Below are 19,590 nucleotides of genomic sequence, written 5' to 3' on the forward strand. Positions count from 1 at the left end.
ATTTCACTTTAACTCCGCCATCTCTTTGACTATTCGCTTAATTTGCCTTCATTTCTTTGCATACACTTTGAATGCTCTTTGCAGTTTACTTTTCCAGTATTTGTCCATTGGTTTAGATGTGATGAAAAGAATGCCAGCCTCCTACTTCATGTATTTTGAGTTATAATTCTAATTAGAAGAAACTATCTGTGAAACATTGCCTTGCTTAGAATGTAGTGAAAGATATGCTAGCCCTTCGGACTCAATTTCAATGATCTTCAGCACAGGATATTTTTGCCTGCACAATTTTTTTTGCATGAGCACTTGCACCTTATTCATGCATCCATAAAGGCTGGAACTATGTTGGTCCACAGTCTCATTATCCCTATTAGGCAATTAAGGGGAACAATCTTTTAAACATTTCTTGCAAAGAGATGAAAATTGTGATAAAATTGTGCTGCTCTTAGTTATGCAGAATATCCTCAACCATGTCCAGATCTCTGGCCCTCTAATACTTTCTCTTCTTTCCTCTAACTCCAATCTGCCAACCATGCCCAGCACTGATTGAAATTCTTAATTGTCCAAGTCTCCATATATGTTCTTTATTCAGGGATTTTTTAGCCCAACCTGACATTTATCTGCCCCTTCTATAAGATTGTTCTATTGCCAGTTCAATTCTTCACTGTTCCAGTACACAAAGTAGCTTCAAGGCAAAACGATTCAAGTCACTTATGGGTATTCAAAATTAGGCCGAGTTACTGATCTTAAATTCTCAGGTACAATTGCTGAATTGTTTTGATTTCTTATGAAATTGAAATCTATTTGATAACCATCAGGGTTAAATGGGACTTAATATTCCTTCTTCTTCAGATTAACCCTATAAAGCTGCAGACACCAGGGCTGTCCACCTACAACCAGGAGTTATGGTTAACATGTCGGTTTGAACAGAACACAGGTAGGAATATCTGAGTAAAGAGCAAGCTGATCTACTCTATACTTTGAAAGTCTACAAGTTGTTCATTATCTTTTAGCCCTTGATTAAGATCACAGATCTTGTAGAAGCATGTGAGAGGATTGAAAAAAAATGGCAGCATTGCCAGAGCTGCCACTGGTGTGGACACAGGAGAGTGGAGAAATAGCACTGCTCCGAAGGGTTCATTCACATGGCCCTAATGCCAGCAGCTCCATTCAGGTGTTAAATGGCATGTTTGAGGAGCTAACGGTGTTTATAAACTAAAATCCTGCAACCACGGGTAAGTGCCCAAGATGGCAGCACTTGTGCTCAGCAGTGGCCAAGTGGGGTTGTAGTTCTGGGGGTCCAGTGGGCCAGTGCAGGGTACCAGAAATGGGGAGAATGCTCCTTATTTAGAAGGAGAAGCAGAGGAGACAACCCTACAGGATGGTGACCATGGTTGCGAACCAGCGAGAATCTCAGTGGCTGAGGGACTCACGCAAGCTGCAGGCAACTTGTGGTCAGAGAGTTAATATGGAACAGATTAGTAAGCCTGTTCAGAAGGTTAATGTGGAGCAGACTAATAAGCCTGAAATCAAGTCTCGAGAGATTGTTAAGAGAAAAGATGAAGGTAAGATGGGAAAAGACAGAACTTCTGGATTTGTATGTCATTTTTGTAAGAAACCTGGTCATGTTATTGCGAATTGTCTAGTATTGAAAAAAGAGACGAGAAAAGGAGGTTTTACCAGAAGCATGTATTCAAACAGCAGATGTTCCAAACCTGGTAAGGGTGTCATGGATATTTTCAGACCTTTTGTGTCAGAGGGCTTGGCTTCAGTAAAGGAGGGAGAATCATAGGATCCAGTTAAAATTCTTAGAGATACTGGGTCTGCTCAGTCACTGTTGTTGGAAAATATTTTAACTCTTGATCAGAAGACTGACACAGGGGAGACAACTTTGATTAATGGTGTTGGAGGTGAGGTAAACTCAATATCTCTTCACAACATTGTGCTAAATTCAGAATTAGTTAAAGGACCTGTTGAAGTAGGAGTAATTTCAGTTACCCATGCAGGGTGTCTCATTTGTTTGTGACTGATCTTGTCGAAGAAAGTGTGTGTGTGTGATATAACTGAATGATTTGATTGTGAATATAGGAGGTATGACTGGTAAGTTTGCAGATGATATAAAAATTGGTGATATTAATTGATGGGATAGTCATAGGTTATGCAACTACATTGATCAACTAGTAAGTTCAGATGAGCAATATCTGACATATAATGACATTTAATCCTTAAAAGTATGAAGTGATGCACTTTAAGAAAACAATTTGCTCTTAGGGAGAATTGATATGCAAAGATGGCAGCACTGGTAGGCAAGATGTGAAGAAGGCATATAAGATGCTGGAAGAGAGAACACAAGTGCTATGTAAAATGGGATTATCACTGTAAGGTTTACCATAGACAAGAGGGACTGAATGGTCACAGTTACAATTGAACATTTCACCCATGTACAAGTCACAGCCCAACGATAATTCAGTACGTTGGAAGAACTGAGGGAAGGTTTGTCACAGTCTGTACCAGAATTCTATACATTTGCAAAGACACTGTGATTTTGCAAACAGAGAACCATTCTGACTGCTAAAGAGAAAACAGCTTGTTGAAGCAGCTCTTGTGGCCAACCACTTTTTTTGTGGAATTCAGAGCAAAGCATGCTCTGGGAATGACTAGGCCATTTTGATGGATTGACCTGTGCCAGGAGGGTCTTTTGGGAAGCAAAGTGCTTCATTTTGAATGTGACTAACAGTGAAGGTCACTTGGAGAGACCATTGCCAGGGTTCTTGAAAGCTTTTGGAGGCCATCCAGTTTGAGTCTTGCCTACAAAAGGACCAGCAGTGTTATGACTACAGCTCATGTGGATGGACATTTCTTCAAAGGCAACGCAAGTAGAATTCGTGAGTTTGTAGTAGCTACAACTCTAGTCTTCCTATCAGTTCAACATTAATTCTGGGCATCAAATTGCAAAGGCCTACGCTTCAACACTGAATGTAAAAGATATCTTTGAAGTAACTTCCTAGATTTTGGCCTGGACTATAATGGTTAGGATAACACACACTTTGAATACACTTTGAATAGGTTTGGAATGACAGAAATTCGATCCAGAATGGTTACAAGGATTGATATGAGCCTCTGAATGGTCCATGTGGAATTAATAGTGATGCCTTCTTGTGATTATGTTGTGTACTTGGATAATTCATTCATCTGTAAATTTAGATGACTTTATTTGCTGCTGTATTACTTTTGCTTGGGTTGAAACTACAGATTTGCATTATTGTCTTGGGAATAAAAGTATTAAATCATTTAATTTGATTTTCAGGTATGGAATTCCGGAAAAATGTTTCTATGATGGTTGCAATAAGTGGAGTTGTGCAAGACTCCAGTGTGCCAAACATCAGGGTTCATCCTCACAACCACACTCGGTCTCTTCACTGTCCTAATGTAAGTTTTATCAATTGTTAATTATGACTGTAACTTACTGAACTTTCAGTTAAACACTGAAAATCATCCAGCAGATTTATACAGGTACAATTATAAAAGTGTGAATCTTTGGATTTCGGTGTCAAAAATCTAATCCATTCTGATGTACAAAGTTCTTGCCAGGTCCTCTTTTGAAGGTTCATTCAAAAGAGGCCCTGGCAACATATGTCATTAAAAATATCAAATGAGACAAGCCTCTGTTTCTCAGATCACAGCGCACTGAGATTATTCCAGTTCATGGTATCAAGGCACAGTCATAAAATTTGTTTTTAGAGCAGTCTAGCTAGACATCTCATGCACAGTACAGCAAGTAAACACAACAGAAATGCAGAGTTAGAAGAAGAGATCAATTAGAGCAAAGGAAACATGATTTTACTCATGTCAGGTTCATACAGGAGTCTGATAACAGCAGGAAAGAAAATGATCTCATACTTGTGAATTTTCTTTCTGATGGGAGGAGTGGAAGAGAATAGCCAGATGGGATGAATCTTTTCATAAATTGGCTGTTTTTCAATAGCAGCGGGAAGTATGGATGGCGTCAATGGAAGGGAGGGGTTTGTGGTTTCTTGTTGACTTGGGTGGATCAGTTCTGTACCACATGGTGATGCATCCTGACAAGATTCTTTCAAAGATGCATTCGTACTAATGGTTGAGGGACACAGATGCCACAGGCTTCTGAGGCAGGAGGGGCACTGGTGTGCTTTCATGGCCATTGAGTTGACGTAGGTGGAGCAGGACAAAACACTGGGGATGTACATTTTTTCCAGGAACTTAAAACTATCTACTGCTCCCACTTCAGCACTATTAGTGCGGATAGGGAAGTGTGCTTCATCCCTCTTCTGGATGCTTATGACCAGTTCCTTGGTCTTGTTGACCTGATACCAGACATCTATCTCTCTTTTATATTCCAAATTGTTAGTGTTAGAAATCTTAACTATGAAGGTGCTGTCATCCGCAAATTTATAGATGGGACTTGTTTGGCCATGGGATCATGGGTATAAAGTGAGTATAGTAGGGCCTCAGTATTTTTTTTAAAAAATTTTTTATTTTTCACACCATAAACCACATTGACCAAGATACATACATTTTCCTTTTCAAATATATAGTGTCATTTTCTCCCCCCCCTCCCTCCTCCCATCCCACCCTCCCTACCTCCCCCCCATTCATTTAAAGTACAATATCTAAGATACATTAAACCAGTCAAACAATGTTGTCATTCAATAAAAATAAACAAGAAATTCCACTGAGTCAATTCTTTTCATTTCCTTCTCCTTTCGTTATTTTAGGTGGTAGATGTCCCCGGTAGGTTTTCTCTATTGTGTTTCATGTATGGCTCCCATATTTGTTCAAATATTTCAATATTATTTCTTAAATTATATGTTATTTTTTCTAATGGAATACACTTATTCATTTCTATATACCATTGTTGTATTCTCAAATTATCTTCTAATTTCCAGGTTGACATAATACATTTTTTTGCTACGGCTAGAGCTATCTTAACAAATCTTTTTTGTGCACCATTCCAATCAAGTCCAAATTCTTTGTTTTTTATGTTACTTAGGAGGAAGATCTCTGGGTTTTTTGGTATATTGTTTTCTGTAATTTTACACAAGAAAGATTAGATGCAGGATAAAAATCCTCAATGTTGGAGACGTCCAAAACAAGGGCTCATAGACGCAGTGTTTCTCAACCTTTTTCTTTCCACTCACTACCACTTTAAGTATTCCCTATGCTATAGGTGCTCTTTGATTGGTAAGGAATTGCTTAAGGTTGTACGTGGTGGAAAGAAAAAGTTTGAAAACTACTATTTTAATTGTCACTAATTGACTTATTATGTGCACAGTTTCATAACTCCATAGGAAATGGGCCAATGACGAGTTTTCTAAAGCAAAATATTTCAGTAACAAATTGGTCTAGAGCAGTGATTCTCAACCTTCCTTTCCCACTCACATTCCATTTTTAAGCAATCCTTTAGTAATCACAGAGCACTTATGGCATAGGGATTACTTAAAGTGTATGTAAGTGGAAAGAAAAAGGTTGAGAACCACTGGTCTAAGGATAAGGGGGAAACGATTAGAACACAAATGAAGAGAAACTTCTTCACTCAGGTCCATATTGGTACCAATGACATGGATATAAAGGAAAATGAATTCAGGTTGCTGGGTACCAAGATAAAGAGCAGGAGAATTAGAGGAATTGCAGATGCTGGAAAACTGGAGAAACGCAAAATTCTGGATGAACTTAGCAGTTCAGGCAGCATCCTTGGAAGTCAACATTGCATTGCATTGCATTATGTCCTGAGCAGCTGCTACACTCCCCTGTTTAGTACTGCATCCTTGCACATCTTTCCTCCTTCTTTACCCAGCCTAAAACAGCAAAATGCAGGAACATTAGCTACCAGTCTTGACCCTCGTGCAGCCAAGACGCTGTAATGGCCACGGCATAATTCCAAGTATTGATCCAAGCTCCCAAGTTCATCTGCTTTACACATAACAGTCCTTGTATTTAATTAAACACACTTCAGCCCATCAGTCTCATTGTGTTCATTTACATGTACCTTCCTGCCCTTCATTTCAGACTTACTTGCTATAACATCTGCCATCCCCTCAATTCCTCCACTTCCTGCTCTGGTTCCCAATCCCTGACATTCTAGTTTAAACCCTCCCGAGGTTCCCGCCACCATTGGGAGCCCAAGGTCCGCTGCCACTGTCACCAGGAGCCCAAGGTCCGCTGCCACTGCCACCGGGAGCCCAAGGTCCGCTGCCGCTGCCACCGGGAGCCCAAGGTCCGCTGCCGCTGCCACCGGGAGCCCAAGGTCCGCTGCCACTGCCACTGGGAGCCCAAGATCTGCTGCCACTGCCTCCGGGAGCCCAAGGTCCACTGCCGCCGCTGGGAGCACAAGGTTCCCACCTGCGCTGGGAGCCCAATATCCGCTGCTGCTCCCACCGGGAGCCGCAGAAATTTCTTGAACATTGACAAGGATCTTGGCAACCTCACTAACAAAAGGTGACTGGAAGGTGTGAGAGTAGCCAATGTTTTACCTTTGTTCAAGAAGGAAAATAGGGATAATCAAGGAAATTATAGGCCGATGAACCTCGTCAGTAATTGTTAAACTAGCTGAGAAGACACTTAAAGGGACAAGATTTGCACATATTTGAAAAGACATGGTCAGATTAGGGACAGTCATCATGGCTTTGTATGGGGCAGGATATGTCTTACAAATTTGATTGATATTTGGGGAGTTTCTGAGGCTAGGGCAGTGGATGTTATCTACATGGACTTTAGTAAGATGCTTGACAAGGTCCCTTGTGGAAAGCTGATCCAGAAGGTTATAGATGTATGGGATCCAAGGCAAATTGATCATTTGGATTCAGAATTGCTGGTCCATAGAAGGGTACTGGTGAAAGGGTGTTATATGAAAATGGTGTTCTGTAAGATCAATGTAAGGATCCCTGCTGTTTGTGATATACAGTAAAACCCTTATTATCCAGAATTTAAGCAACCCGCAGCTTCAAGCAACTAGCAAAAAATAAATAGGCAAAAAATATGCAAGTTTAAAATTAGCATGCCTCACTGTTAGTTCTCCAATCCATGCGACGTGCAGTCTTAAGCAACCAGAAAATTCACATATCTGGCATTTAACAATCCCCATTACGGAAAGATTGTGGAAGTTTTGGAAAGGGGATAGAAACGATTTATCAGGATGTTACATTGATTAGAGGGTGTGAGTTGTGGGGAAAAAAGTTAGAAAAACTTGTGTATTTTGTTCTGGAGGAGATTCCTGATAAAAGTTTATTAAGCTATGAGCAATCCCTTACTAATCACAGAGCATTTATGGCATAGGGATTACTTAAGGTGATATGTGAGTGGAAAGAAAAAGGTTGAGAACCTCTGTTCTCTATTCATGACTGTGCAGCTTAATACCATTCCAATTCCATCTTCAAATTTGCCATTGACTGGGCTATCAAATGACAATGAGATGAAATAGGAAAGAGGTTAAAATCTAGTGGCCTTATGCCAAGATAACAACCTATCACACAATATTAATAAAATGAAAGAGATGGCCATTGGCTTTCAAACAGGAGACAGAGTCCACACCTCTGCCCAGATTAATAACACTGAAGTCAAAATAGTAGATAGCTTCAAGTATTGAATAAAAATCTCTAATGATCTGACCTGGGACAAGCACATAGATGTGACAGTCAAGAAAGGACACCAGTGTCTCTATCTTTACCTTCCATGTTCCAAAGATGTATGAAGTTAGTTGGATAATTGGGCAGTGTGGGCTTGTAGGCCAGAAAAGCCAATTACTGTGCTGTATCTCTAAGCTAAAAAAAAATTAAGCAAGTTTGACAGGTTCCCCTTCTCCCCCAACAACTTCTACAGGTGCACCATTAAAAGTATTCTTGCTGGATGCATTAGATTGTGGTATGGGAGCTGTACCACTCCAGATCAGAAGAAGCTACCGAAGAAAATGAATGCAACTCAGAACATAATGCAAGCTTATCTCCCCTCTGTGGATTCTATCTACATCTTGCACTGCCTAGGAAAGGCAGCCAACGTGCTGAAAGACCCATCACGTCTTCTTAAGAGGGTTAAGAGTGTAGAAGCTCGCACAAATAAGCTTAAAGACAGTTTCTATTGTGTAGCTATCAGGCTCTTGAATTAACCCCAAAACAGTGATCTTGATCTGTTCTTGCTTGGTGCTAATAGATCTTCCTTTTCACTGTAATCTTATACTCTGTAAATGGTGTTCTCCACATGGCTATATAAATGTTGATAACGTTAGTATTCACAGAAGAATCCTCTCGCTGGGTTTGGGGGGGAGTGGGGTCATGTGATTCTGAAGAAGGAATAGGAGGGAAAAACTGGAGCTCCTGGAAAAGCAGAGCAAATTTAGGAAAAACAGCCAAAAAAAATTTCAGAACCTTAAAAAAAGAAGAGAACATTGAGAGGCAGAGGTATACTACAGAAATGGGAAAGAAGGACAAAAAGATTGCTTTAAAAGAAACCTCAATGCTAGTACCTTGCAAGGATCAAGAATGGTGGCCTCAAGGGGGCGTGGCGTGATGGTGTAGGTTGGAGATGTGGAAATGCGCCTCTCCCGGCAGAATTAATTAAAAACCAACTAAAAATAGAATTTTAAAATTTTTCTTAAATTTAAGAGCTTTATGAACTGTGTATCAATTGACATACTATGGCTATAAGTAAAGGAAAGTCACAAGCAACAAAGAAAGTGGCTGTTAAAGAGGTCAGTATTGTTGAAGAAGTTGGGCCTACCTTGATGATGGATCCTTGGACTCAAGTATCTCTCCCTCCTAGAGCTACTTTGGCTATGACAGCGAGAATTAATGTGACTCCAGCGCCACCTTTCTGGGGACCAGGTGAAGATGGCACAGGAGACCAGAAGAAGACTATCGAACACTAAACATCGCAGGAACAACTGTGCATGCACACAATCGATCAGCCTGCTTCCCTATGGGGAACAGCAGAATCTACCGAGTCGCTGGTTACTAGCGTCAAATGGGTATTGAATCTGCTCATTCTTCAAGGGATTTAGAAGGACAAAAAGATGAACAAAATACAGAGAGAGAAGATTTTGATAAAGAAGCCCAGTTGGCCCAAGGGATTCAAGCAATACATTTTAAGTATCCTGAAGCTGAAATTAAAGGTATGGAAGTTCAAAAGCAAACTTCTATTCTTATTCAACAAATGCAATTGTTATCTAAGCAAATGAATGTACAATTTTTATCTTAAGATCTGATGCCAAAGCACAATTTCAATATGTCAAAAAGGAAATAAAAACTATTAAAAAAAGCCAAAATATACTGAAGTTGTTGATGAAGTGAAAATACAAGTTCAGAAAATTGAAGATTGATATTCAAGATTATCGCTATGAAGTAGAAAAATGTAAAGGTACAGTTAACAATTTGGAAGATTCTTTTATGGCTTTGGATGTTCAAAGGAAAGACCTTTTACAAAAGATTGATGTATTGGAAAATCAGGAATAATGTTAAGATTGTGGGGCTGTCTGAAGATTTTGAAGGCCTTAATCAAGAACAATTTTTTTCAAAAAATGGATTCCAGAAATTCTGGGTCCTGAGAACTTTACAAATGGACTTGAGCTGGATACAGCACATAGAGCTAGTAGAAAAAAAAATTTCCGGGACAAGCGTCACGTTTGATTTTGATTAGATGTTTACGCTATCAAGATAAAGAAATTATATTGAGATTGGCAGTTCAAAATGCTCAAAAGCATCAAGGTCCATTGGTGGTGGAAAATAACAGGGTATTTTTTTTTTTTTTTTTTTTTTTTTTTTTTTTTTAAATTTTTTTATTTTTCACACCATAAATCACATTAGCCATGATATACACTATTTCTTTTCACACATATACAGTGACTTTTTCTCCCCCCCCCCCTTTCCTCCCAAACCACCCCCCCACCCCCCCCTCTCATCCATTTTAGGTATACAATCTAGGTTGCATTAAGCCAGTCAGACAATGTTGTCATTCAACCAAATTACACCAGAAATTCTACTGAGTCCATTCTTTTCTTTCCTTCTCCTTCCATCAACTTAGGTAATGTTTGTCCCCGGTAGGTTTTTGCTATTGTATTTAATGTAAGGCTCCTATACTTGTTCGAATATTTCAATGTTATTTCTTAACCAATATGTTATTTTTTCTAATGGAATACATTTATTCATTTAAATTTGGTAGTTTCTTCCTTTTAATTTGGTTATGTATTCCATTAATATTTAAAGACATATAGTTCAGCGTAGCCCTTTTATATTTTGTTTATCTTCTCTTTCCGTTTTTCCATCATTACCTTTCCTCCTTTTCCATTTCTGTTTTCTTATTTTCAACTCTTTATAAGACAACATTCCTACAACATCTAACATTTTCCTTATTCTCCTATTTCTATCTTATTTATCCCCAATCTCCCCTTCACCTCCTGAGTTGTCCTTTATCCCTTGTCGGACAACCACATCTCCCCTCTCCATTTGGATTTGCGAATCCACTCGCAAGCGTCAACTGATTTTGCAGTGACCGCTATTTCCCCCCACCCCGCCTCCCCCAGAAAAGATTTCACTTTTCATATGTCACAAAGGTCCCTCTTTTAATTCCCTCCTTATTCTCTCTATTCCATTACCTTCCCTTATTAATTCTTGTCTATACTATCCATATTTTCCTCTAAGTACAGATACATTCATGTATGCTCATTGTCTCTATTCACTCTTATACCTCTTTACCTGCATACATATCAATCGTGATCATTTTTACTCTCATTACCCGTCTTCATCCCTCAGTCTATTTTTGTCTTTACCCACATACATATCAGTCGTGATCATTTTAACTCTCATTACCCGTCTTCCTCCCTCAGTCTATTTTTGTAATTGTTCTGCAAATTTTCGTGCTTCTTCTGGATCCGCGAATAGTCTGTTTTGTTGTCCTGGAATAAATATTTTCAATACCGCTGGATGCTTTAGTATAAATTTATACCCTTTCTTCCATAAAATCGCCTTTGCTGTATTGAACTCTTTTCTCTTCTTTAGGAGTTCAAAACTTATATCTGGATAAATGAAGATTTTTTGCCCTTTATACTCCAGTGGTTTGTTGCCCTCTCTTACTTTTTCCATTGTCTTCTCCAGTACCTTTTCTCTTGTAGTATATCTTAGGAATTTTACTACAATAGATCTTGGTTTTTGTTGTGGTTGTGGTTTAGAGGCCAATACTCTATGTGCCCTTTCTATTTCCATTTCATGCTGTAGTTCTGGACATCCTAGGGTCTTAGGGATCCACTCTTTTATAAACTCCCTCATATTCTTGCCTTCTTCATCTTCCTTAAGGCCCACTATCTTTATGTTATTTCTTCTGTTATGGTTTTCCATTGTATCTATTTTTTGAGCTAGTAGTTCTTGTGTCTCTTTAGTTTTTTTATTAGATTCCTCCAATTTCTTTTTTAAGTCTTCTACCTCCATTTCTGCTGCTACTGCCCGCTCTTCCATCTTGTCCATTTTCTTTCCCATTTCTGTTAAGGTCATCTCCATTTTATTTATTTTCTCTTCTGTGTTGTTTATTCTTTTTCTTAAATCCTTAAATTCCTGTGTTTGCCATTCTCTAAATGATTCCATGTATCCTCTAATAAGAGCAAGTATATCCTTTACCTTGCCTCTCTTTTCTTCTTCTATTTCACCATACTCTTCCTCTTCTTCTTCCTCTGGGTTGGCCATCTGTTGTTTCTTTGCTGCCCTTTCCTCCTCTTCTATCTTGTTTCTATTGTCTTCTGTGGTCTCTTCTTGCTGCAGGTGTTCTGCAGCTGTCGTTGCCGGCTGTGGAGATCGACTCCCCAGCTGGTTCCCCCTCCCGTCGGTGTGTTTTTTTTCATTCGCATCGCGCATGCGCGAAACTTCGCGCATGCGCGGTTGCGCACTTTTGTTCGGCTCTGCGAGCCATTTTTGTAGTCCATTATTTACCGACCTGAGGGAGCGGGTTTCTCTCTCCGCAGCGGGCCTCTTCGGACAGGTAAGGCCTTCACCTTTTTCCTCCTTTGTCTTCTCTTCCTCTCTTCTTACCGTTGCTTTCGACTTTTCTTTTTTTGTCGCCATCTTCTTTCCACCTTTATACTCACTTTTCTGTAACTTTTATTTCTGTGCCTTTGTGTTTTCTCTTGTTTTTCCCGACTTTTCTGGAGAGGGCTGGAGTTCACCGTCCGGCCACTACTCCATCTCGTGACTCCTCCCAATAACAGGGTATTTTTTATGCTGATTTAAGTATGTCAGTTGTGAAAAGAAGGAAGGAATTTAATCCTGAAAATTCTATTCTTTGGAAAAGGGGATATAAATTCTCTTTTCGATTCCCAGCCATACTTAGTGTTTTCTGGAGAAAAACCAATCACATTCTTTGCAGATGAAGATGAAGCTTTAGAATTTTCAAATTCTCTTCCAAATAAATCTTCAGCAAGATCAATGTATGGATGCTCAGAGCTCTTAGCAAAATTTGACAGGTCGATTTGAGAGAGAGAGAAAATTGAACAACAGGTGACAGAACATCAAGAGATTATGGAGATTGATGACGATCAAGTGAATAAAGATCTTGAAGAAGTTTATCGTACTTTTAAATGAACTGTTTGATTAAGATCATCTCTTTTCTGTCCAGGGGAGGTGGACGTTTTGCTTTTTCCTTCCATAGCTGTGTGCTACCTTGTGGCGAGGGCCTCTTCCCTTACAGTAGAGGGAATTAGTACTGATCTTATCGGTACTTTTTTGGGGGTTTTTTTCCCTTAGGGTTTTTTAAATTTTCCCCCCTTTTTTTCTTTTTCTTTGATTTGTAAATGTCAAATTTAATTGGGTTTTATGGAGTGGGGATCCAGCAGGATGGGTGGCGAGAGTTCTCTGATGTTTCGACTTAATTAATGGCGGAATGGGGGGAGGATCTACATATAGAGTGGGCCTGTTGATCCCCTCTTCTGAAACCAGGTCCACAACAAAGATCTTGTTATGTCTTGATCAGCCTTGAAAAATATCAAGACCGAGAAAAATCCTGAGTGCAGCAGCTATAGGAGCTAGAGAGAGAGGTGGGGGGGAGGAGTGGGGGGGGGGGGGTGGGGTGGAGGAGGGGCTCCAGAATTCAAAGGGGGAAAAGTCCTCTTTTACCCGGATTTAACTACAGCATATTTAAGAAAGTTTTTCCCTCCTATTCCTTCTTCAGAATCACATGACCCCACCCCCCCTCCAAACCCAGCGAGAGGGTTCTTCTGTGAATACTAACATTATCAACATTTATATAGCCATGTGGGGAACACCATTTACAGAGTATAAGATTACAGTGAAAAGGAAGATCTATTAGCACCAAGCAAGAACAGATTAAGATCACTGTTATGGGGTTAATTCAAGAGCCTGATAGCTACACAGAAGAAACTGTCTTTAAGCTTATTTGTGCAAGCTTCTACACTCTTAACCCTCTTAAGGAGACGTGATGGGTCTTTCAGCACGTTGGCTGCCTTTCCTAAGAAATAAAGGAATTGGGTCTACCTGGCAATCCTGAAAATATTTCTATCTGGGGTGGAAGAAAATTCTCTAGAGGACAAAGAGGCACTATAATATGTAAATGTCTTAACTGGTGCATGAATATGCAGGGAATAGAAGGATCTGTATCATGTACCTGTAGCAGCATTTTACTTTAACTGGAGCATTATTTTTAGGGCAGACATGTAAGGTGAAGGGCCTGTTCTTCTGCTGTACTGTTTATGTACTTAAGTAACTTGGAAGAGGTATCCAAGGTTGCCAATGGTATGGAGATAGGCATATTGTGATGAGGACATTGTGATTCAGTAATGGGTTATGAATGCATTAAAATTGTAAATTATTATATCAATGAATAGAGACTGCAATGTATGAAGTTCAGATGTATGCAGGTGTTTTAGTGCACAAATCAAAAACATTAGTAAGCAGGTCCAAGAAGTACATGTAGTTTAAACAGCTTGTTGCCCTTTATTGCAAAGGGGATGGTGTTTAAGAAAAGGGAAATTTTGTTCCAATTATACTGGATGTTGATGAGGCCACATCTGGAATATTGTTTTCAGTTTTAGTCCCTTAACCTGGAAAAAGTATATGTGTTTGGGAGATAAATTGGTAAAAGTTTTTTAGAGCAGGTCACACACAAACACTTTAAAACACAGAACTTTTGCAGGAGCTTTTGCAAGAGTGCTCAGTCTCATGGTGGACTGTTATTTGCAAAAGGCAACAAATGTTACAACAGGCAGTAGCAGCTTTGTCTGGAATAGAGCATTTACTGTCTGGAATGTCATGTGATCTTTGCAGGCTGAGAGCAGAAAAAAACAGGTTGCTCTGAGAGTTGGAGGGAGGGTGTGTGTGTGTGTGAGAGAGAGAGAGAGAGAGAGAGAGGAGAGAGAGACACACACATCAGTTCCAGAGGGACAAGCTGGCAAGCTTTGGAAGACGGCCTGGTCAAAGGAGAGGACTGGCTGTCTGATGTTTCCCTTGGAATAGGAGAAACAGAAAGAAATTCTGTGGTGACCTGAAAGAAAGTGGTAATCATCTGGAGAACCCTGAAGGGGACAAGTTTCATCAGCAAGACACTGGAGTGGCTGATTAAAAAGGAATCAGTTGTGGATGTCCTGCAACAAGAAAAACTCTCTCTCTGAAAACCCTTCTGAGGGGTAACCATTTACCTGTTTGTTAAGCACCAAAGCCTGATCGGACTTGTCAGTCACCAATGAGCCTGAAGCAGACGTGGACATACCCCTCCATAAATCTTCGTCCGTGAAGCCAAGCCAAAGAAGAAAAGAAGAAAGCCTGGTGAACTTTATTAATGTTAACTTCTGTGCACAATATAAGCATTGCCTGCAACCAGTGAGATTGGACTGTGAACCAAAGAACTTTGCTGAACTTACACACACATCACACACACATGTGCATAGAATTAGAAGGGGGATAAGTGAGTCAATAAATATAAGTTAAAATTTGATTCTGTTTTCATGTTCAAAGATAATTAAAACCTACTTTTGTTTGTTACCCTTTGTCATGGTCCATATCTATTGCTGCTGAGTTTTGGGGTCCTCTGGACTCGTAACAATACCACCATTAGAAGCAGGCCAAATGAGATTCACAAGGCCAATTCTTACAATGGGAGGGTTGTCTTATAAAAGAGACAGTACAGTTTGGGTCTGTAATCCTTGGAGTTTAGAAGAAATCCACAGATGCTGAGGGCTTGATAGGTGTAGATAGTTTAGATCTCGGGATATTTTCACCAGTGGTAGAGCCTTGAACAGCTACAAAGTAAGGGGTTTCTCATTTAAAACTGAGGTACATAGAATTTTTTTCATGCAGACAGTAACAATTATGGAATTTTCTGCTCCTGAGGGTGGTGGGGAACAGGTCATGAGACTTACTTAAGGTAGCAATAGATAAATATTTTAAAGATCGAAGAATTGAGGGTTATGGGAGCAGGCACAGGAGTTAAGGAGTTGGGAGCAGCTAAATTAACTAAATCCACCCCTGTTCCCATTTACTTGTATTTTTGGAGTTAATGTTTTACATGAAATATCCTTTGTCAGAATCTTTGATTTTATGCTGAGATTTTGTCTTTTCATGTGGAGAAATTGGGCGATCACTTTGTGGTTCTCCCTTCAGTTTTGCATGTTTGCCTCAGATCACCTGATTGCTGGGGCTGTGAGGCCATGCAACCCATAACCCATCTGTCTCCTCACAGATGCTGCCTCTCTATTTCCAGCATTTCAGGTTTCCAGCTTCCATGTATTTTTTTCTTGTTAATTTTACTAATAGAATTTGCATCTTCAGTATTCCATTTAAATATAAATATGGCCAAAAGTGATAACAGTATGATGTATAATGTATATCATATCAGCTATCATCAGTTTTTTACATATACAACAATATTATAGTTTGGTTTTGTGAGAAAGTTACTAATCAGCATTTTTATTTTATTTTAAAGCGGTTCTGTGATGAAATAATCGTGTTACATCTCGGTTATCTGAACTACACAGAGTATGTGATCACTGTAACATTTTACAATCTAGCAAACTCTGAGTTTCCCATAAAGGATGTCAATTTTACTGTAAGTATACCATCTGTTTTTGAAACTTTGATTTTTACTTTCCACTAAGTTTAATGCATTTAAATCCTTTTGTCTTTACCCGCATAAACAAATGTATGGTTCAAAAATCCCTTATTTAGTTATAGTGTTCAAAGGTATTAAAATGAAATATGCAGTTTTCATATTTTTTCACTATTTCCATCTACTTCTGGAATTGTCTATCCTGAGAAGAGATCTTTAGACTGGCAAATGAAGTTCTCAACAGCTACATGATCTGAAGTTGCTTTACACAGTAACATTTTAAATGTACAGGTACACAATCCTTTATCCGGAACCCTTGGGGGACAGTGTGTTCTGAATTTCAGATTTTTCTGGATTTCAGAAAGTCAGATTTAAGACCACCCAAATTGTGCTGCCGTATCCACCCCCACCCCCTTCCAGTCGCGCTGCTGTCTTCCCCCATCTTGCCCACCCGACTTGCTCTGCTGGTCTCTCGCCTGCCCAACTCGCGCTGCTGGTCTCTCCCCCTCGCCCACCCGACTCGCGCTGCCATCTCTCTCTCCACTTGCCGGATTTTGGAGCTTTCTGGATTTTAGATGTCCGGATAAAGGATTGTGTACCTGTACAATGTATTAAACTTTTTCTCACAAACACAACAAACAAAAACAAGACAGCCAGTGCTATTTTTATAAATGTGATTTGATATTTGGTCAATTTGTCACTTATTTCCATGAAATTACCTAATAGATATAGGTCCGGGTCATTCGTGAAGGCCACTCCTGTTATCTTGATTAATTTTTCTGCGATTTCTTGACAAGATGATCTTGAAGTTGCTTTTTATGTTTTATTAGCTACCTGTACCTTAGCTTTATGTGGTATAGACCACAATAGACATAGAACAGTACAATACAGGCCCTTTGGCCCACAATGTTCTACCTATATAAACTTACTCTTCAATCAATCCAACCCTTTCCTCCCTCACAGTTCTTAAACTCCCATTTTTCTTCCATCAATGTGCCTATCAGAAAGTTGTTTAAATGTTCCTATTGTATCACTCTCAACCACTACTCCAGATTCCCACCACTCACTGTAAAATAAAAACCTACCTCTGACATCTCGGCTGATCTTTCCTCCACTCACCTTAAACAGATGTCTTCTGATGCTGGCTATTGCTGCCCTGGGTGGCTGCCCACTCCATCTATACCCTCATAATCTTGTATACTTCCATTAAGTAGCCTTTCATCCTCCATCACTCCAAAGAGAAAAGCATCATCTTGCTGAACCTTTCCTCTTGAGACATTCTTTAATACAGGAAGCATCCAGGTAAATCTCTCCTGCACCTTTCTAAAACAACTACTGAACATCTTTCCTGATGGGACCAAAAGTGAACGCAAAACTCTCTGAAGTGAGGTCTAGCCAGAGTTTAATAGTGCAGCAACATTACTTTAAGGCACTTGAACTCCCCTGTATAATGAAGGCCACCACATCATATGCCTTCTCCTGTCAACTTGTTTGGCAACTTTGAGGGATCTATGGACTTGGACAAGAATTTTACCATTAATCTTGTACTCCACCTTTCCTTTTGATCTTTCAAAGAGTACCACTTCACACTCATCGAGATTAAATGTCATCTGTCACATCTGCCTAACTTTGCATCCAGTCTGTATCCCATTGTAGACTATAGACAACCCTCTACACTATCCACAACACCTCCATTTTTTAAAATCTCACTTGCAAATTTAATAAACCACCCTTCCACTTCCTCATACAAGTCATTTATAAAGATCACAGAGAACAAGGGTCCAGGACAAATCCCTGTGTAACTCCACTAGTCACCAACCTTCAGTCAGAATATACTCCACCTACTACTACTCATTGTTTTCAGATAGCCATTCTGAATCCACGCACCCAGGTTTCCATGGATCCCATGCTTTATGGATGAGCCTATCGTGTGGAATCTTGTCAAATGCATTACTGAAATCCACTGCTCTTCCCTCTTCAGTCTGTTTTATCACCTCCTCAACAACCTGCCCCTCAAACCTATGCTGATAATCCCTAATAAGATTATGCTTCTCTAAATGCTTGTAAATTCTTTCCTGAAAAATTCTTCAAGGACCCTCACCCTGGTGAACATTGAAACAAAGTATTCATGAAGGACCTCCTCCCTTATCTCCTCCACCTCCATCACGTTTCCCCCTTTGTCCTCACTCCTGTTTTTCATATAAGTTAGAATGCCTTAGTGTTTTCTTTAATTCTTATTATAATTTTATAATGTTATAGAATTTTAAACATTGTAGATTTAAGATGCTTTCTATGCTTTGGCAAATCAAGAACTTCTGAAATATTAGATCCTTGACACCACCACCTTCTTATCTAATGTTCCAGATTCCAACCACTTGCTGTGAAAAAACCTCTTCCTCAGATCCTTTCTAAACTTCCAACCTTTCAACTTGTGCCCATTGTTTTAGATGCACATCAAGGGGAAAAGATTTTTACTATTTATCTTCCCTCATAATTTTGTATACATCTATCATGTCACCCCTCAGCCTTCTCCACTTGGAAAATAAATTTTACCTGCATCCAATCTCTTATAACTGAAATACTCCATCCCAGGCTATGTCCTGATGACATGTCCTGATGTTTTGTCCTCTCCAGTACAATTGCATCTTTCTAATAGTGTTATGACTTAGTTTCATCTCCAATTATATTATGACAATCCTTTCAACATTTAGACCTATCAAAATGTCATCATAGTAACTAGATTTTAATATAGGTATATTAACTAAATGGGATTCTTCAAAAATCCAAGTGTCTCATATTGTTTTGAGTCAGTCATACAGTCTATCATGTCCATGCTGGCCTTCAATTTCCTATCAACTCTTATCTCATTTACCACCATTTAGTCCTTGGTCTACTCTGCCTTAGCAATTCATCTGGATACTTCAATGTTGTGAGAGTGCCTTCTTTTATAACCTCGTCAGATTGGAGATTGTAAAATTGGGTGAAAATATTCTTCCTTAGATACCCTCTCAATCTTTCCTATTACCATAAATTTATGGCCTTTAGTTGTTTATACTTGGGGTCTTCACGGACATTTTCAATCTGTCCCTGGCCCAGGGACAGATTGTTCCCATAAGCTTCAAGAATGCCACCATTGTGCCAGTGCCAAAGTGCCCCACTGCCACAAGTCTGAATGACTTCCATCCAGTTGCATTCACCCCCATCATTGCTGGTTTTATCACATTTGAAATTCTGTTTGCCCATCACTCTGGACTCTCATCAATTTGCCTATAATATCAACAAGTCAACTGTTTCCTCAGCACTTCACTCTGCCTTGAACCACTTGGACAACTCCAACTCTTAGAATGCTGTTCATTTACTTTAGATCATCATTCAATACTGTGATTCCCTCCAAACTGATTTCCAAACTTCGTCAGCTTGATATCAGCTCATCCCCCTGTAATTGGATCTTTCTGACTAACAACCCAATCTGTTAAATTAGGCGGTCTTTTCTCTTCCATTCTCATCTTCAACACCGCGTACCCCAGG

The 19,590-nt window shown here is 39.5% G+C and overlaps 1 protein-coding gene across 6 annotated transcripts in view; it reads left to right on the forward strand.

Annotated features, from left to right (window-relative positions):
- tmem181 (transmembrane protein 181) overlaps positions 1-19,590 on the forward strand; it is a 171,510-nt gene that overhangs the window by 70,068 nt on the left and 81,852 nt on the right. For 5 of the 6 annotated variants that reach the window (XR_011355951.1, XM_069932165.1, XM_069932170.1 and 2 more), the window contains 3 exons: positions 850-934; positions 3,305-3,426; positions 15,940-16,062. Coding sequence is in view for 5 of the 6 variants with exons in the window: in XM_069932165.1 (XP_069788266.1) it covers positions 850-934; positions 3,305-3,426; positions 15,940-16,062 (330 nt within the window). In the remaining variant the exon portion in view is untranslated. The remainder of the gene's footprint in view (positions 1-849; positions 935-3,304; positions 3,427-15,939; positions 16,063-19,590) is intronic. The other variant, XM_069932168.1, reaches the window with a different exon arrangement.

Source organism: Narcine bancroftii, chromosome 4, assembly GCF_036971445.1.
Source record: "Narcine bancroftii isolate sNarBan1 chromosome 4, sNarBan1.hap1, whole genome shotgun sequence".
In the NCBI taxonomy this organism is placed as follows: Eukaryota; Metazoa; Chordata; class Chondrichthyes; order Torpediniformes; family Narcinidae; genus Narcine; species Narcine bancroftii.